The 21,030-nt window shown below is 38.3% G+C and overlaps 1 protein-coding gene across 1 annotated transcript in view; it reads left to right on the forward strand.

The window, feature by feature from the left end:
* The first annotated feature begins 9,100 nt into the window (after positions 1-9,100).
* The window catches only part of PPIL4 (peptidylprolyl isomerase like 4), a 34,999-nt gene continuing 23,069 nt past the window's right edge, over positions 9,101-21,030 (forward strand). The window contains exons 1-7 of the mRNA XM_007107918.4: positions 9,101-9,238; positions 13,941-14,008; positions 14,096-14,160; positions 14,559-14,676; positions 15,924-16,066; positions 16,574-16,670; positions 17,419-17,535. Of these exons, the coding sequence (XP_007107980.1) occupies positions 9,169-9,238; positions 13,941-14,008; positions 14,096-14,160; positions 14,559-14,676; positions 15,924-16,066; positions 16,574-16,670; positions 17,419-17,535 (678 nt within the window). The 5' untranslated portion in view covers positions 9,101-9,168. The remainder of the gene's footprint in view (positions 9,239-13,940; positions 14,009-14,095; positions 14,161-14,558; positions 14,677-15,923; positions 16,067-16,573; positions 16,671-17,418; positions 17,536-21,030) is intronic.

Below are 21,030 nucleotides of genomic sequence, written 5' to 3' on the forward strand. Positions count from 1 at the left end.
CGTAGGATCTTCCCCCAGCGGGGCCCGAACCCTTGTCCCCTGCATGGGCAGGTGGACTCTCAACCACTGCGCCACCAGGGAAGCCCCTTTTTTTTGTTTGTTTGGTTTTTTTTTTTTTTTTAATTTTTTTTGATGAAACCCTCTAAAGCAAACGTAAAATGAAATGAAAGAAACCCCATTTAAAATAAAGTCTGGAGCTTCCCTGGTGGCGCAGTGGTTAAGAATCCGCCTGCCGGGCTTCCCTGGTGGCGCAGTGGTTGAGAATCCGCCTGCCGATGCAGGGGACAAGGGTTCGTGCCCCGGTCCGGGAAGATCCAAAAAAAAGAATCCGCCTGCCAAGCGGGGGACATGGGTTCGAGCCCTGGTCTGGGAAGATCCCACATGCCGCGGAGCAACTAAGCCCGTGCACTACAACTACTGAGCCTGCGCTCTAGAGCCTGAGAGCCACAACTACTGAAGCCCACGTGCCACAACTACTGAAGCCCACGTGCCTAGAGCCCGTGCTCTGCAACAAGAGAAAGCACCACAATGAGAAGCCTGTGCACCGCAACGAATAGTAGCCCCCGCTCGCTGCAACTAGAGAAAGCATGCGCACAGCAGCGAAGACCCATCGCAGCCAAAATTAAATAAATAAAATAAATTAATTTTTTTAAAAAAGAAAAATAAAGTTTGGGAGATTGGGGGAGGGAGAATAGGATGTAGGCAGTTAAAAGGTACAACATCCAGTTATAAGATAAAAGTTATAAGATAAATAAGTACTAGGGATGTAATGTAAAACATGATAAATATAGGCAACACTGCTGTATGTTACATACGAAAGTTGTTAAGAAAGTAAATCCTAGGAGTTCTCATTACAAGAAAATTTTTTTTTTCTATTTCTTTAATTTTGTATACATATGAGATGATGGATATTCATTAAACTTATTGTGATAATCACTTCATGATGTATGTAAGTCAGATCAGTATGCTGTACACCTTAAACTTACACAGTGTTATATGTCAATGATATCTCAATAAAATTGGAAGAAAAAATGACAAAATTAAATTAAAAAGTTAAAAATAAAATAAAATGAAATCTGGAAGGACTGGAGGGGGAGCTCTCATGCATGATCACTCCTTGGTCTGCAGACCCCAAACAGAAAGAGAGAGGTACCATGCATGTCCAAAAGGAAGGGGCTTACTGAAGTACTCCAGCAGAAGGAATATTTTATCTTTACCCAGCAGTAGCCTGCCAATGAGAAACTGCCACATTCAGCCAATGAGAAGTTTGAACTCCTGATCTCTTCCAATGGATTTCTACTCAAAACAGTCCCTCTTAACCTCCCCCCTTTTCTCTATAAAAGCAAGTCCCTCTCCTTTGTCCTCCAACTTAACCTATGGTTCATCTAGTTTTCATGTCCCTTACTGCAGTTGCTCTGCTAGTCCTGAATAAACTCATTTTGCTGGTAAAATAACTGGCTTATTTTTAAGGTTAACACAGAAAATGCCAAGAATTCAGACATTTCAGGTTAACAGGATTGCATATTGATTGAGAAGAACTTGGAGATGTTGCCATTCAGGGAGAGTAAGAAACAGTCTTTCTTTAAAATAAAACTTTTGAAAAAAAATAGTAAAAACAAATAAAACTTTTGACATGAAAAAGAAATCTGTTTCTCTCTTAGCTCCTCTTCCTCTTTTATCAACCCCTCCCCCCATGCCTGCGTTTTTAGCTAGAGTAAACTACAAAATCTTTGGCCAAAATTGTTGTATGGTAAACTACAGTCATTCAACTAATTCCTTGCCTACGATGAGATACCCAACAACATTATTAACTGGCAAGTGGTTTCTGCAATGTAGCCTCACCCACTGGTGGGTCCCAACTGCAACCACTGGCCTTTTCATTGTTTCAGACCTCTGGGATTAAAAACAAATCGAATCTGGGACTTCCCTGGTAGTCCAGTGGGTAAGCCTCTGCGCTCCCAATGCAGGGGGCCAGGGTTCGATCCCTGGTCGGGGAACTAGATCCCACATGCATGCCACAACTAAGAGTCTGCATGCCGCAACTAAGACCCGGTGCAGCCAAAATAGATAAATAAATAAATAACCAAATCGAATCTAATGGTCAGAACGTATGACATATGTGGATCTGTGTAATTTGAATTAGTAATATATGTATAAGTTTCCAAAATACATTTGAAAGAAAGAGTAGTTGGGGAAGGTGAGTGACGTAGTCTATATGTCACTCACAGAGCCCTCCCCTTTGTCTGACCATCCATCATTCTTACACTTGTTTGTCTCCAAAAGAGTTCAGTTTGCCTATAGAAGCCCAATGTATTTCTGTGTACATTACATGCTTTATGTTTCTTGCAGATAATCTCTTGTATAGCAGAAGATATTGTTTAAAAAATTTAATACATAGATAACTATATGAGGTATAAAAAATACATCTTTATTTTCATGCAAAATAGTACTCTTTAACTCCAAACTTTGAGGTATTTCCTTTTTCAACAACTTATCCTAGGTACTTCCCTGGCAGTACAGTGGTTAAGACTTCACCCTCCCATTGTAGGGGGCACAGGTTTGATCCCTGGCCCGCGCGGTGTGGCAAAAAAAAAAGGAAAAACTACTGATCCCATTGTTTTTATTATTCTCACACTCAGAAGTTGAATTCCTCTTTTTATGTAATCAAAAAGCAGCCTTGGCACCAAAGAGAAGTCTGGGACATAATCTGTATCAGTTTTTAATTTCTGGGAGAGAGTGAGTCACTGCATTTCTATTGCAACACAGTCTACTCTATTATTTTCCAGAGTTACTCAACTACACATTTTTGAACTTCCTGAACACCCCCAGGAGATGATAAAAATGAAATCAAGAAAGATATTCCTTTTACATCTCCAGAGCCATTTACACATTTTACCTTATTTTTCTCCTAAGATATTTTAAAACTTCTTTTAATGTTCCCTTTTTCTCTGTGTATTTATAGAGATTAAGCTTTTTGCCCTGAGTTACAGGATACTAAGTGATGGAGCTGTGGTTTTTAACCCTGATATTCTGAATTAATACATTCTATTGGTTCACAGAAGTTTTTTAAAAAGTAAAAGTCATAATTTTCTGTGTTTTTATATGTTTATAGAGATTCTTACAAAGTGTTCTGTTCAACTGACTTTCTAAGAACATGATCTGGGTTGAGAGAAATGAAGAAACAGGAAATTGTGGGAGATCTTTGCCTTTCTCCACCACAACTGTAGCCAGAGGGGCCCCGGGACAAAGAGGCCGTCCCTGCTTTCTGCTCCCCCAGCTAACTGATTCCAACAACCTGAAAGCATGCAGAGGCATCTGTGTCCAAGGATGTTAAATTAGTTGTAAATCAGTGTTTGATTTGTATTCTGATAAAAGTTCTGGAAATAAAAGATTAAAATAAACATCCAAAATATTTAAAAATACTATGCGATTTCAAAAATATAGGACATCTGTGATAAATATTGCAGGAAGAATTCAATGGTGGAGGTAGAAATCCTTTTGAGAGTCTATTTAGGGATGATTTCATATTCAGTAACACAGCTAAGTAGGTAATGTTTTGTGGTAAGCCTGCATTTTTTTTTTAAATTTTTTAAAGACTTTTTTGGGGGTTTGTTTTTAAAGAAACTGCATACATCATTAGAGACAAACAATAATTTAAATACCAGGCAGTTTCTGTATGTACAAAACCTAGGCCATAGGGATCCAGTTTAATTTGTATTCTATTTACACTGTCTTCCTCATACAGCTGTTGTCTGTTAAAGCAGAACACAGGAGAGTGCTCTGATACAAAGACAAGCTATGTACAGACACCCGGGAAGCAAAGGCCTGCATTTTCATTTGTCTTCTTTGAACTTTTAAGACTTTTTTAGGAATGGAAGGGGCCTCCGTGTGGAAGCAGAAGCAGATTGCCGGATGTCTTCTCTCTGCCTTCATTGGGCTTCCAGTGTTTGGGAGTGCATTTTCTTCTTCTGAGTCAAGCTTCACTCTATTTGAGTCCCTAGAACACAGGAGCCGCACTTTATCATCTTCTGCCTCATTTGGTGGCAAAATTATGGGCAACTTCATAACCTATATGTATTAACTATATTTTCTTATTTTCTGTATTCTGGATGCTCTGTTGTCTGGGGCCTGGCTGACCCAAGAGAGACTCCCAGGGCTAAGCTAATTTCTAGAGTTAGTAAACTGCTCCCCTGTGAGCCTGCCTTTCATACGTAAACTAACCAATCCAGAGCCTATACTCCCAATCACCTCCACTATCAGGCTTTTATTAAACTCCAGGAGGCAATATTTCTCTGCCCTAATCATCCCAGGGCCAAGTACCAGAAAACTAGAGATAGCCTCCAAACCCCAGAGCCCACTGAAATTATTCAAACCAGCCAATGCTAACCCTGCTTATGCTGCCTTGTCTTGCCTTCTCCATAGAAACCACAGTAAAGACTTCTGTCTATGCTTTCCTCTTGCTCCTCCTGACCCACCCTGGTGCTTTCCTATGTGGTCCTTCATGGCATGGTGTGTCCCCCCTCCTCTTGGGATCTGTTGTCCTCACCATGTGTGAGTAATAATTAAACCCACATTTCAAAACATTATACCAATATCTACTGAAAAGGTCATGCTAAAATAATCACAATAAAGAAAGAGCAGTTAGTCATGGAAGCAACCTAAATGCCCATCGACAGATGAATGGATAAAGAAGATGTGGTACATATATTGGAATATTATGTACAATATTATACAACGGAATATTACTCAGCCATAAAAAGGAACGAAATTGGGTCATTTGTAGAGACGTGGATGGACCTAGAGACTGTCATACAGAGTGAAAGTGGCGGGTGGGGATGGTGGTGTGATGAATTGGGAGATTGGGAATGACATGTATACACTGATGTGTATAAAATTGATGACTAATAAGGACCTTCTGTATAAAAAAATAAATAAAATTAAATTTTAAAAAATAAAATGGCAAAAAAAAAAAAAAAGAAAGAGCAATTAAAGTCTTTGACAAGGACAGGCAGATGAAGAAGCAGGTGAAGATTGCTTCCAGAGAGGGCGGAATGTCCTGCTTTCCAGCCAATCAAAATGTTCTCAAAAGACCCTGGATCTAAGCCCCTGCTACAGTAAGTTTAAGATTTTTATATGAGTGGGGTTGTATAGGAGTGGAAGCTTACTATCTCAGGGGACTCAATATTTAGAGATAATCATGGAAAATGTAACCATAAAACCATAAAATATGTTAAGTGGTATATATGTAAAATTTAATATTTAAGACTTTATCTTTTGAATCACTTAAGTAAAAGTTGAAAAATGGTAAATCTTTTTTCTGTATACACACTTTTTTTTAGAGCAACTTAAGGTTTAAAGAACAATTGAGGAGAAATTATGGGGAGTTCCTATATACCCTCTCCTCTAGCTCCCAGTTTCCCCTATTATTAACATATTGAATTAGTCTGGTACATTTGTTACAACTGATAAACCAATATTCCTACACTATTATTAACTAAAGTCCATAGTTTATAATAGGGTTCACTCTTTGTGTCATACAGTTATTCAGGGTTTGGCAAATACATAATATCCACCATTATAGCATCATACAAAATAGTTTCACTGCCCTAAAAATCCCTTTGTTTCAACTACTCATCTCTCCCTCATTCTGCCAGAAACTTGGCAACCACTGATCTTTCTACTGTTTACATAATTTTCCTTTATCAGAAAAGGAATAGTTGTCATATAGTTGTAATTACACAGTATGTAGCTTTTTCACACTGGCTTCTTTCACTTACCAATATGTATTTAAGGTCTGCCATGTCTTTTCATGGCTTGCTAGCTCATTTCTTTTGATTTTTAAATAATATTCTATTGTATGGATGTTTATTCCAGCTTGTTAAACCAGTTTATTTATTCATTCACCTATTAAAAAAATGTCTCAGTTGCTCCCGAATTTTGGCAGGTATGAATTAAGCTGCTATGAATATTTGTGTGCAGGTTTTTGTGTGGACATAAGACTCAACATATTTGGGCAAATACCTAGGTGAGTGATTGCTTGAATTCATGGTAAGGTAATGTTTTGCTTTGTAAGAAAATGCCAAACTGTCTTCCAAAGTGGCTGTACTATTTTACATTTCCATCAACAATTTCATTGTTATTTTAATTTGCATTTCTTTAATTAATTGCCAATATTCATTCATTCAATAAATAATTATTCACCTATTATGTGGCAGGCTGTCATAGGCACTAAGGATAGAGCAGTAAACAAAACAGACAAAATTGGCTCTCCCTCTGGAGCTGACATTCTAGTAACAACATACAAATATAAACAAATTCCTAACTAGGATGTTAGGTGGTAAAAAGCTCTATGTAGAAAAATAAAAGTGTATGTATGTGGGATTAACTTTTTTTTTTTTTTTTGGCTGCACCACGAGGCATGTGGGATCTTAGCTTCCCCGATCAGGGACTGAACCCGTGCCCCCTGCAGTGGAAGTGCAGAGTCTTAACCACTGGACCGTCAGGGAAGTCCTAGGTTAGCTTTAATTATAGTGGTCAGGGAAGGGCTCACTGAGAGGTGACATATGAGCAAGGGACCTAAAGGAGGTGAAAGAGAGCTATGCAAATAGCTGGAGAAAGAGGGTTCCAACCAGATGGGACAGCAATGCAAAGGGCCTCAGGCAGAGCCCCTCACCCCATCCCCTGCCCCAGAGTGTTCAAAGAATAGCAAAGGCTAGTGTGACCTCATGGGACTAAGAGTGAAGACAGGAAAAGGGGTGGCAGAATATCATGTGAGGCCTTGTAGACTGTAGAAACTTTGGTTTTTAGTCAGAAACGAAGTTATTGGAGGTTATAAGTGTGTATAAAATGGCATAAAAAAGAGTGGTCAGCTTGACCAGGAGAGTTTCGGGAATAAACTTTTCATGGAAACCCTCAAAGGAAGACAAAAGTAGTTTCATAAGTCTTCTAAGTTAGAGTGTCGATGAAAAAATTAATTAATAGTCAAACTATGAAAGAAATGGAAAATTTTATTTGAGCCAACCTGAGGATTATAACCTGGAAGATAGTCTCTCAGAGAGCTCTGAGAACTGTTCTGAAGAGGTAAAGGTGGAGGCCAGTATATATGTGATTTTGGTGAAGGGGTACATGAAATCAATCACCTTAGTAGGTTACTGCTATTCGAGAGAAACAAATATCTTAGTTAATGGTTTTAGTGCTTTTCTAAGTGTGAGAAGATGCAAGAAACCGGGTTCATGAAATTTTCTCCTGCAAATATCTAACTGAGGGCCAGTTCTGTCAGTTTTCCTAGAGCACAAAGTGCCTCATCCTGATCTTCGCCCTGAATTCCTTTCAAGGTGTATTATAGGCCAGTGACTGCAGTGGCTAATGACTTGATTCTTGTAGAACTGGATGGTGGGCAACATTTTTTACTTTACAATCCCTTCCCTTTAGATCTTAATTTCAATCAAGGTTTGCGAGGCATTTCATGACCAATTTATCTTGGGGTGCTAGGAATGCTCATTCCCAGGTCAAGCGAGGATTTCATTGATAGGCCACTCAATGTGCTATTACTGTACTAGACCCTGTTAACAGTAGCCCAAATCCTCTAGACCACCTGTCTTACTAGTCCGTTATGGTCCAGGAAATGTTCCCTCTTGTTGCTTCTTCTCACATTTAGAGTTACACTATTACAATCATTGATCTTGAACTTCTTTGTCTTGCCTTAAAATTGTTTTCTCTTATTTCATCAAGAGTACTGATAAAACCAGTAGAGATACAGGCTGAAGCCTACCATCTTTAGCTTGTTGCACTAAGGACCCACCCACCATCTGCTGCTGTAACAGGTATAGTCTTCTCCCTAGACACAATTAGCCAGGAAAGAACTCCCTGTTAACCATCTTTCTGGGTAGCAAATTCTGCCTTTAAGGCCTAAAGTTTCTAATTCTGGGAGATAAAAAGAGACCAACTAGGAAACTCCGAGTAGTTGTCCCAACAGGTCAGGGGAAGGTGGCGCCGCGGTTGCCGCCCCCCCCGCCCCGCCTGCGATGAAGGGGGGTCCTGAGGAGCATTAAAGAAAGGTCCACCTCATTCTTTTTTTTTTTTACACTTTTATTGGAGTATAATTGCTTTACATTGTTGTGTTAGTTGCTGCTGTATAACAAAATGAATCAGCTATACATATACACATATTCCCACATCCCCTCCCTCTTGCGTCTCCCTCCCACCCTCCCTATCCCACCCCTCTAGATGGTCACAAAGCACCAAGCTGATCTCCCTGTGCTATGTGGCTGCTTCCCACTAGCTATTTTACATTTGGTAGTGTCTATATGTCCATGCCGCTCTCTTACTTCGTCCCAGCTTACCCTTCCCCCTCCCTGTGTTCTCAATCCATTCTCTACGTCTGAGTCATTATTCCTGTCCTGCCTCCAGGTTCTTCAGAACCTTTTTTTTTTTTTTTTTTTAGATTCCATATATATGTGTTAGCATCTGGTATTTGTTTTTCTCTTTCTGACTTACTTCACTGTGTATGAGAGACTCTAGGTCCATAACTACTACTACACTACACATAACTCCATTTCGTTCCTTTTTATGGCTGAGTAATATTCCATTGTATGTATGTGCCACATATTCTCTATCCATTCATCTGTTGATGGACACTTTGGTTGCTTCCATGTCCTGGCTATTGTAAATAGAGCTGCAATGAACATTGTGGTACATGACTCTCTTTGAATTATGGTTTTCTCAGGGTATATGCCCAGTAGTGGTATTGCTGGGTGGTATGGTAACTCTATTTTTAGTTTTTTAAGGAACATCCATACTGTTCTCCATAGTGGCTGTATCTGTTTACATTCCCACCAACACTGCGAGAGCTCCCCATTCTTGAGATGGACACAAAAGGGGCACAAATCCTTCACAGAAGCCCCTTTGAGTGACAGGCTTCCGCGCCAGTCGCCAAGGGCTAAGGACGATTTTCAAAAGGGCCGCGCCATGGGCGGGACCCAGGGCACCGCCCAACAGCCGGGGGAGGCGGGGCACCGACCAGATCCGCCCAAGGGAGCCTCCCGGAAGTGGGCGTTGTCGCCGGAGGGATGACGTAAAAGGCGTCGCGCCGAGGGTGACGCCTGGCGTAGTTGACGTCGGGCTGCGCCTGTCACCCTTGGGGCTTGTTGCAGAGGAGGAGCGGGCGCCATGGCTGTTCTGCTGGAGACCACCTTGGGCGACGTCGTCATCGACTTGTACACGGAGGAGCGGCCGCGCGGTGAGGCCCGGGCCCCGCTCACCTCTCCGCCGGGCCGCTATCTGCTTTCCCCACTTTGCCTTTTCTGCCAGGTCCCCGTGGACTGGTTGGAGCTTCTGGGCTGATGGTGCCCGCGACTGCGCTGTTTTATTAGCGGGCCTTGGTTGAAAAGTTTTCTTGAGGAGCAGCCCTTCTCCGCATCTGGTGCTAGGTCCGGGTGGCGGGTGCTTGTGGTTATTAAATGCGTGCGTGTGTGTGTGTGTGTGTGTGTGTGTGTGTGTGTGTAATGCAGCATATACAATGCCCATAGCTTTTGCGGCTTTACTGCTTTTCACTAGTCAGAGGAACGCAAGCAGTATTCCTTGGTGTGTAATCAGTATATCCTGATGAAAGCAGGGAGGATGGGCTTGGAGCCGTGAGTGTGGGCATCCCTCGTGGTTGGAGGAAGGGCTGTCCAGAGGTGTGCACCCAACCTTAGCAAACACTCATTGATCGCCCACTATGCGAGACTTTGTGCCAAGCCGTAGGATGGGCCTCTTACCCTTGAGGGTCTAATTTTTCCGTTGGGGGAAATAGGCGCCGCAACCCATTTAATTTCTTAAGCGTTGTAGTGGAAGAATGTGTAAGTTGCCTTGGAAACCAGAGGAGGGTGTAATTTTGGCAGGGGGCGGGGAGAAGCAAAGCTAGCAAAGAATTCAGAGCACTTGAACTAGCTCTTTGAAAGATGAGTGGGGGCGAGGGTATTCTTGTTTGCTTGGAATTTTCTGGAAGTAGCAAGTAGATCCGCGTGGCTTGACAGTGGAATGGCAGACTGCGAGTCTGGTTGTATACGTTTTTAGGTTAGGTCAGGTCGTGAATAGCCTTGTGTACCCTACTGAAGCCCAGAGTCTTTGAAGGGTTTAAGAGCAGGATGGAGGCATGGCAAACTTCTTGTTTTAGGACGATAATAAGTAGCAGTGTGGAGAATGTTTCAGAGTGGGGAGAAGCTGGAGAGCAGAAGAGTTTAGTTACAGTCAGGGTCCTGCCCCCATGGAATGCAGTCTATGAAAGAAGATGAAACAAGCTGCAATATGGTACCGTGAGTGCCTTCTGACGTGCTGCACTTTATCCCACGCTCACTTATCGCCACCCCTCGACACTCAACCATACCTCTATGCCTTTCTCATACTGTTGCCTCTACCCCACATTTCTCTCTGCTGTTGTCCTTTTGGCAAAGTTCCTGCTTATTATTCAACTTTCAGATCAAGCATGATCTCTTCTGTGAAACTCTCCAGTGTCCCTAAGCAGAGTTCGATTGGTTTCTTGTGTTCTGTCTCAGGTCTTTTATAAATCACAGTACATATTTTGTTATAGATTTACCTATTTTCCTGGAATTAATTTGCAAGTCTTGGTCTCCTCTCAAGAATGTAAACTCTAAGAGAATAGGGACTGTGTCTTAATTATCTCTATATCCTGAGCACCTAGTGCAGTGCCTGACACTTTGAGAGCATACACCAAAGGTTCATTATATTGAGTAATGCAAATATATGTGTTGTATTAGGACTCTTTGTGCAAGTGATAGAAACTCAACACAAACTCGCTTAAAGAAAACAGTGGATTGCCTCATGTTACTGGGGTAAGCTTTAAGGATGGCAGGACCAGGGGGTACACAGGATTTTATAGGGAATTGTATTTTTCATCTCTTGGATCTGCTTTCCTTTGAGTTTGACACTCTCCATATGGAGCAGCACCTGGCAAGTGAGTGAGTGGGCCTTTTTCCGTAGAACTATGAGAGACTAAAGGGGAGGTAGGGTTATCTCAGCTAATTAACACAGACAAAATGGACAAGCAGTGTTTCTGCAAAGATAGCTTGGGACACTAAAAACATAAGTCCACCCTATTTGTATATATTTGTAAGCATGTGATTGGGTATCTACTTGTATATGTAACTACTTAACCAATTTATAGTAAATATATCGAGACTTATTTTTCTTTTTTCCTCCCTCCTTCTCTCCCTTCTTTTTCTTTCTTTTTTATAAAATCTTTTTATTATAGAAAACTTGAAACATATACAGAAGTAGAATCATGTAAATGAACCCTCATGTGCTGATGATCAGCTTCTGTTTAACAGTTGTGAAATGTTTCATTTATAGCCCCACTCCACTGGATGTTTAAATTAAAAATTTTTTTTTTTTTTTTGCTGCACCCCTCGGCTTGCGGGATCTTAGTTCCCCCGCCAGGGATGGAACCTGCACCCCCTGCATTGGAAGCGCGGAGTCTTAACCACTGGACTGCCAGGGAAGTCCCTCTTAAATATCTTTTAATCTATAGGTTCTCCCCCACCCCATTTTAAAATTAAGACTTTATTTTTTTAAAGCACTTTAAGGTTCATAGCAAAACTGAGGTGAAGGTACAGAGATTTCCCATATTCCCCCTACCCCCAGTGCACAGGCCTCTGCCATTGTCGTACCTCCCACCAGAATGGTACATTTGTAATACATTTGTAATGTTTCTACCATGTAACATTGTACATACTTTACATTTGTTACTACAGTGGTACATTTGATGAACCTATATTGACACATCATTATCACCCAAAGTCCATTATTTATATTAGGGTACACTCTTGGTGGTGTACATTCTATGGCTTTGGACAAATGTATAGTGACATGTATCCACCATTACAGTATCATACAGAGTAATTTCATGCCCTAAAAATGCTCTGTGCTCTGCCTGTTCATTCCCCTCCCCCACATCTCCTGGCAACCACTTATCTTTTATTGTGTCCATAGTTTTGCTTTTTCCAGACTGTTATACAGATGGAACCATACGGTATGTAGCCTTTTCAGATTGACTTCTTTCACTGAGTAATGCATTTTAGTTTCCCCCGTCTTTTCATGGCTTGATATCTCAATTCTTTTTGCCTTGAATAAAATTTCATTGTCTGGTTGTACCACAGATTATTTATCCATTCACTTACTGAAGGACATATTGATTGCTTCCAAATTTTGGCAGTTATGAATAAAGCTGCTATAAACATCCGTGTGCAAGTTTTTGCATAGACCTGCTTCCAGATCCTTTGGGTAAATGCAAAGGAACATGATTGCTGGATTGTATGATAAGAGTGTGTTTAGTCTAGTCTTGTAAAAAGGTCCATATATTATATTGGTTGATACATCTCTTAAATATCTTTTAATCTGTAAGTTCCCCCCGCCCCCCTTTTTTCCCTGAAAAATTTTTGAGAAAGAATCTGGGTCATTTGTAGAATTTTTCTCATTTTGGATTTGACTGATTTTATCCCTGTTGCATCTTTTAATATATTCTTCTATCCCTTCTATTTCTCATGAATTGCTGCTTAGATCCAGAGCCTTGATCAGATTCAGGTTTAATGTTTTGGGCAAGAATATTTCATATCAGGTAGTCTGTACTTCCAGCTGCATCACATTCAGGAGGCACTTGATGTCTGGTTGGATCTTTTTGTGATGTTAAAATTGGCTAGTGGTTCAGGCCTGTCTACCTGATCTATCTGTTACAGTGTGCCCATTAGCTTTTCACCTAAAGATTTTGGCAACCATTGTTGATCACTACTTAGATTCATTATTTTTGTTTTCTAGTTAAAGGACTACTCCTATATGTTTAACAGTAACTCCAGGAATACATGTTTTTTCTAGAAAAATGATCAAAAGCCTGATATTCAAGACCCTCCAATAACTTGGCTCCATTTTACCTCTCCAGCTTTTTAATCCTCTATTCCTCTGTGTCACTGGAGAAGTTATAGAAGTTAGACTAGTCTCCTGGACCCTCCCCAAAACATTTAAATTCACACTTCCAGGGTATTTCATAATGTCTTCCCAGCTTGAAATGCCCACTCTACTCTCTGCCAATCCAGTTCTTTTAATGCTCTCTTAAGCCTCCAGGAGGTCTTCTCATTTCCCCAGCCAGAAACAATCTCTTTTCAACTTGTGTGGCATATTTAAAACCACTTTTAAACTTTGTACCATTTAAGTGCACAGATGGTATTATCAGTTGTGCCCACTATTGTAACTATTTGTGTTCAGGTGAAAGGACCCTAGTTTAGTATAAGCTCCTTGAAGGCAGGGACCGCCTCATATGTCTTTCTGTCTGGTTTCTAGCTTAGTGCCTTGAGAAGTTGTTAGCATGTTTCTCTACAGGTAGACTGTAAACTTGTTAAGGGCAGAGATTGAGATTTAATGGCATTTGACCTAACAACAGTGACAGATACTTAGAAGATTCTCAGTGTTTATTGGATAAATGAGTGAATTTATTTTAAAAACATGGTACATGATAAGCGTATGGATTTTTATGAAGGGCTGTTTAATCATTGTGAAAAAAATGGTCCCAGATATTTTGTTTTCTCTAATATAAATAATCTGTACCCATTCTCAGATACTCTGCTAGATCCTTTGCAGTCATAGTGTCCTGTTCAGTTTTTTTTTTCTCTTACAAAATCAATTCATCAACAAATGATTGCTTATCCCAGATAAGTTTCAGTTTTCTGTATAGTTCAGATGCCCAAGAAATCCAAAGAAAAAGAGAATAAAATGATAATTTAAAACATATTGCCTTTTTCCAGGATTACTACCTTTTTCAATGGCTTTGGACATTTGACCATTTGGGGAAGTTTTTGTATGGTAACTTAGAAATTAAACTATACTGTGCTTTTACTTGGTTAAAAATATATTTGTAAACTACTGTGATAAATTTACTATTTACTTTCTTTCAGCTTGCTTGAATTTCCTGAAGTTGTGCAAAATAAAATATTACAATTATTGCCTTATTCACAATGTACAGGTGAGTTGGTGGATATTAGTCATGTTCTTTGTTATTGGAACTATCTAGCAAGCTCTCTGAATTAACAAAGTATCATATATATTATAGAGGGATTTTATCATACAGACTGGTGATCCTACAGGGACTGGCCGTGGAGGAGAGTCAGTTTTTGGGTAAGTTCTTTTATTTTCAAATGAGTAAAAATAGAATTGCCTCTTAACAATGTTAAGTAGCATATTTCAGTCTGCATTTTAAAATATGGTTCAAATATAGATTTTTCCCAAGTTCCATAAATGTCTATAGCAAATAAAAGGAATATTTTCAATCATAGTGGCATTTCTATAAAGAAATGGTAACCTGGGACTTCCCTGGAGGTCCAGTGGTTAAGACTCTGCCCTTCCACTGCAGGGGACATGGGTTCCATCCCGCAAGCCATGCGCGCAGCTGAAAAAAACCAAAAACAAATGGGAACCTTATATGTTAACCCTAGTGCCCTATATGTAACCCTAGTAGTTTTATATTTCATGTTGAGTATACTTATATTTTATAACCTTATTATATGTATTTTTAGTCAACTGTATGGTGATCAAGCAAGCTTTTTCGATGCTGAAAAAGTGCCAAGAATTAAGCACAAGAAGAAGGGCACTGTGTCCATGGTGAACAATGGCAGTGATCAGCATGGATCTCAGGTTAGGAAATGGGTGAGGAGATGAGTTTCGCTGGAGGGAACCCACAAAATTATCTTTGTAAACTATCTAGTAATGAGAGAATTTCAGTCAAAGATATTTGTTAGAAGGAAAAAAATGACACTATTTTGTCCTATGTTAAAAAAATCCTCATTATTTTGTTCTTTTAAAAGTAAAGCATGTCCATTGGGAGGAATTTAGAAAATACAGAAAAGCACAAAGATGAAAATAACATTACCTACAATCCCACCATTCCTGGAATATCACTGTTCACAGGGTGGCCCGTTTCCTTTCAGTATTTATTACTTATTTCAAAGCAGGTCATGGTTTTTTTTTTTGTTTTTTTTTTAACATCTTTATTGGAGTATAACTGTTTTACAATAGTGTGTTAGTTTCTCCTTTACAACAAAGTGAATCAGTTATACATATACATATGTTCCCATATCTCTTCCCTCTTGCGTCTCCCTCCCTCCCACCCTCCCTGTCCCACCCCTCTAGGTGGTCACAAAGCACCTAGCTGATCTCCCTGTGCTATGCAGCTGCTTCCCACTAGCTATCTATTTTACGTTTGGTAGTGTATATATGTCCAGGCCACTCTCTCACTTTGTCACAGCTTACCCTTCCCTCGTCTGTGCACCAGTGGCTGTTGTCCATCTTCTTGTGTTCACAGCTTGTGTATTCTTTGGGTTAGAATGCTAGTTCAGAATTCCTGTTTATGTAAGAAAAATGTAGTCAAAGTGTGGATGATGATATAAGGAAATTTAGCATCATGGATTATTCAGGGATAAAGAACAGATTAATTTTTAGATATTAACTTCAAACATTTGTTTTATTAATTTCTGGCTATGCAACTGTATATATGTGCCACATCTTCTGTATCCATTCATCTGTCGATGGACACTTAGGTTGCTTCCATGTCCTGGCTATTGTAAATAGAGCTGCAGTGAACATTGTGGTGCACAAAGCAGGTCATGTTGAGCACCTTTCATTCATTGTCACAACAGCCCCTTTGGAGTAGATGCTTTTTTTCCTCACAGTTTACATGTGAAAAAACTGAGATTTGGTTTGTTCAAGTATTTTAAACAATCAGAGCATCTGTATTTATTGATATTTTATGTTTAAGCATTGTGCCTTATACTTAGTAGTGGTGACAGGTAGCTGAGAATTCATGCAATTAATGTAGTCTTTTGTAACTGATTTTAGTTTGAATTATATATATATTTGTATTTATTCTATGTCTTTCCATATAGTTTCTTATTACAACAGGAGATAATCTAGATTACCTTGATGGTGTTCATACAGTGTTTGGTGAGGTGACAGAAGGCATGGACATAATTAAGAAAATTAATGAGACCTTTGTTGATAAGGACTTTGTACCATATCAAGATATCAGGTATGGTTATAGTTTACTATTGAAATATACTAGAATGTTTTATATGTGATGTTTGACAGGTAATGGGGATGGCATACATAGGACTGGTTTTTGGATAATTCTAAAATGTGTGACTGTAAGAATCTTTATAATAGAGAAGACCTTTATTTAAAAAAATACTTGTACTAATTATAAATGCTTATGTTGGGAGGAATTATTAATCCTTTAGCTTTAAAAAAAATGCAGATTATTGAGAGATATGACAAAATTACTAAAATTTAGTCATTTATATTACATCTTAGTGTAATGCAGAGTAATAAATATAATATATAATATCAAACAATCAAAAACAGTAACACTAATTGTGAAAGTATACACTAGTAATATCCTTGTGCGATAAAATTTAAGAGCTTATGGGTTTTTTGGTGTTAGAGATACTTAAGATATTTGTTATAATTTTTATAAAAAGTAAAACATGGATTCTGAAATGACATAAATGTAACATTTGACTTGGATTTATTTTGTAAGGATAAATCATACAGTGATTTTAGATGATCCATTTGATGATCCTCCTGATCTATTAATTCCTGATCGATCACCAGAACCTACAAGGGAACAACTAGATGTAAGTAGAGTCTTCTTGTGATTGAATGTATATACATATTAATGTTTTGCATAAAATTTGCTTTTTACCTTATTAAAACTTGTTTCTTCAGAATGATTATCTTGCTTGATCAGTAATACTAGGACAAGTTTAGAGTTCTTTTTTCTCTTCCAGGGAGATACTCATTTTTCTACATATCTTTTTATTTCCCTAATATTCTTTCTTTAGCTCTGGAAGCTTATATGAATACCTTGGGGAAATATTTCTCTTATCTCTTAACTCTAGGTAGGAGTGTAGCTTTAAGGCTAAATAAATTATCAGCTTGTGAAGGAACTTTTCAACAGGGGATACTTTTGAGCCAGGCTAGAACCCAGAAATTTCTGTGCCATAATGGAGACTTTTTTCCTCAGATCTTTTAAGGTAAAAATTTCTGCATATGAGGCTTCCTCAAAGCTGAATTAATCTTTATAGTTGGGATTTAATGCTTAATTTCTAAGATCATTTATCTTCTGTATTCAGCACTTAGTTGGATACCAGATAGTTCCTATATAAATGTTTATTTTGATTTAAAAATAAATTAGATGCCTAGTCTGGCTAGTATTATTGAATTCATCTAAATCAATTTTCAGAGGTTTGTAAGTTTGTTTCACATTTGTAAAACAAATGTTCTAACACATTTGATGGAACTAAGAATAAAGCATAATGTCTCTCATATTTCTTAGATTTTTCTATTCTTTACCTATATATATGAGTAACTTCTGCCTTACAGAGTGGTCGAATAGGAGCAGATGAAGAAATTGATGATTTCAAAGGAAGATCGGCTGAAGAAGTAGAAGAAATAAAGGCAGAAAAAGAGGCCAAAACTCAAGCTATTCTACTAGAAATGGTAAGATAATTACTTTGTTCAAATAGTTTTTCAGCAGTATATTTCATACATACCCATTGTGAGTTTATTTCTGACTTAGTCTTTAATATATTAAAAAATTTAGCTAAGAGTTTTTTTCTGGATTAAATTTTGTATGACATAATAACACATATGAAAGTAAACAGATTTGATTCCACTATTAATATAGTGCTAAGTTCCTTTTTAAAAAAATGGGAAGTGGATATCCAGCTTACAAATATTAATTGTATTTCAGTTGTTTATACTCATCTCAGTTTTAAAGAGTTTCTTGGACTGAATTTTAAGTATATTAGAGAATAATTCTTTGTACATCTCAAGTATTGAGATTAAATAGTAAAATACTAAGTATAGGATAAAACCTGGGCAGAAATTGAACACTGTAAAGTATACTCTTTTCTGTATTACTAGCAATATGAAGTCGTTTGGGGAACAGTTATTCAGTACATGATTAGTTGACCTACTAGGCATTTTTTCCATTTCTTATTTTTGTGGAATAGGTATACCTTTCACGTAGTAGGTCATCAGTAATATTGGAATGGATGGATAATAATTAAGTTTTTATTACTATCATTATTTTATATAGTAGAGCTTTCAGGTTCATTATCTGCTATTTTGTTTTGTTTTGTTTTTTGGTACGCGGGCCTCTCACTGTTTTGGCCTCTCCCGTTGCGGAGCACAGGCTCCGGACGCGCAGGCTCAGCCGCCATGGCTCACGGGCCCAGCCGCTCCGCGGCATGTGGGATCTTCCCGGACCGGGGCGTGATCCCGTGTCTCCTGTATCGGCAGGCGGATTCTCAACCACTGCGCCACCAGGGAAGCCCCATTATCTGTTTTAAAATTCGTATTAGCATCACTAGTCTGAAGGAACAAATACTAAAGATTATAATTCAAGAAAACTTTACTGAATTAAAAAAAAAATTAAAAATACACAGTTTAATGAGCACACTGTGTTATCTGAGAATATTGACCCAGAATAGCCAACACCAAGACAAATTCTAAGAAAATTACTGGACTTAAAAGAAAAATCCTTTGAGCACCTGGGCAGCAAGAGTAAGTGATTTATAAGGGAAAGAACATTAGCTTATCATCAGAGCTTTCATCAACAAAGTATAGAAAGTTTATGCCAGAATAAGAGGGGTTAACATATTCTTTAAACTTTTTATTTTCAGATAATTTCAAATTTACAGAAAAATTACAAATAATAACGTAGACAACTTCTATATACCTTTTACCCAGATTCACCCATTTTTAACATTTAGCCACATCTGCTTTGATCATTCATTCTCTCTCTCTCTCTCTCCTCTCCGTCTCTGTCTCTGATTATACATGCACATACATACATACTGTTTTGGGGGGACCATTTGAAATTGCGGTGCGGGTATCTTTTCTCTTTCATTAGTGTGTATTTCCTAAGAGCAACAGTATTATCCCACATATTCACAGTATAGATATCAAAATCATGAAATTTAAAATTGGTAGAAATTAGTCTACATTCCAATTTTGTCAGTTACTTCAGTAATATCCTTCATAGCTTTTTTTTTCCTGCCAGTCTGGAATCCAGCTCATGATCAATCATCTGTTGCATTTAGTTGTCATGTTGCTCTAATCTCTTTAATCTGGAAGAATTCCTTAACTTGCCTTGTTTTTCATTACATTAACATTTTTGAAGAATACAGGTTATTTATTTTGTAGAATATCCTTCAATTTAGGTTTATCTGCTGTTGCCTTGTGATTAAGATTCAGGTTATACACCCATAGCCAGAGTACTACATAGGTGACATTGTATCCTTCTCAGATGTTACATCTGGAGGTGGATAATATCCATCTTCCTCTCATTGGAAAGTGTTGATTTTGATCACTTGGTCAAGGTAATCCATTGTCTGAGGTCTCCACTGCATAGTTTCTGTTTTCCCCTTGCAACTAATAAGCCATCTGTAGCAAGGCACTTTGAGACCTTCAGATATCTTATTCCTTGTCAAACTGTCCCTCTGGATTTCTTAGCCATCCGTGACTATTGCTTGAACCAATCTTGACTCTGATGGTTGCAAAGTGGTGATATCCCAACTCTGCCATTTTTTCCACACTTGTCAGCCTGCCTTCTATTGTAAGGAAGAGCACTCCTTTATTATCTCTACATATCATATATTCATTATCAGTATGGACTTGTGGATTCCTTTTCTTGTTTTGTTTTTAATAAATAGAATTTATTTTATAGAGTAGTTTTAGATTTACAGAAAAATTGAACAAGAAGTACAGAGAGTTCCTATGTACTCCCTTCACCCTCCCCCAACAGTTTACCTTTTCAGTTAGCATCTTGCATTAGTGTGGTACATTTGTTACAATTGGTGAGCCAATATTGATAAATTATTATTAACTAAAATCCATAATTTACATTAGGATTCACTCTTTGTGTTGACAAGTGCTATGTATTGTACAGAACCGTTTCACTGCCTTGAAAGTCTTCTGTGCTCCACCTGTTCATCCCCCTAACTCCTGGCAACCAGTATCTTTTTTTACTGTCTGCATAGTTTTGCCTTTTCCAGAATGTCATATAATTGGAATCATACAGTGTGTAGCCTTTTCAGATTGGCTTCTTTCACTTAGCAACATATGCTTAAGGTTCCTCCATGTCTTTTCATGGCTTCATAGCTCATTTCTCTTGATTGTTACATAATATTTCATATGGGTCTACCACAGTTTGTTTATCCATTCACCTATTAAATATCTTGGTTGCTTCCAAGTTTTGGCAAATATGAATAAAGCTGCTATAAACATTTGTGTGTAGAATTTCGTGTGGACATAATTTTTAACTCATTTGAGTAAATACCTAGGAGCACAATTGCTGGACTGTATGGTTTAACTTTGTAAGAAACGGCCAAATTCTCTTCCAAATTGAATTACCATTTTGCATTCACACCAGCAAAAATGAGACTTCCTGTTGTTCTACATCCTTGTTAGCACTTGGTGTTGTCAGTGTTTTGGATTTTAGCTGTTCCATTAGGTGATCCTGTGTCCTTTCAATTCTCACAATTAACAAGTTTCCTCTATTTTCTGAGAACATCAGTTTCTCTTTATTTGTGTATAATGTAATGGTATTTCAGCTAGTGTTCTGCAATATTGTTTTGACCTTCATAGCTTATGAATATTTTAAATTTCCTTGTAGTATTTTAAAGTTATCTTTGACTAAGTAGTATAACAAGTTCTTTTTTAACTCATTAACTTTTTTTCTCATTTGTGCTTCCATTAGATGTATTTCTGCCATTATAGGTGCCTTTTGGGATTTTTACTGATTTGCTCTTCCCCATATATGTTGTAATGCTGCTTACTGGGCATAGGTTATTGCTATCTTTTGATAGACTTCAGAGACACTGAGCAGATCTTACTGGCTCAGTTTCTTCTTACTGTTTATGATTTCCAAGATTTCTCTCTCTATTTTTTTTTTTTTTTTTTTTGTGGTACGCGGGCCTCTCACTGTTG

This window comes from Physeter macrocephalus, chromosome 10 (assembly GCF_002837175.3).
Source record: "Physeter macrocephalus isolate SW-GA chromosome 10, ASM283717v5, whole genome shotgun sequence".
NCBI classification, from domain to species: Eukaryota; Metazoa; Chordata; class Mammalia; order Artiodactyla; family Physeteridae; genus Physeter; species Physeter macrocephalus.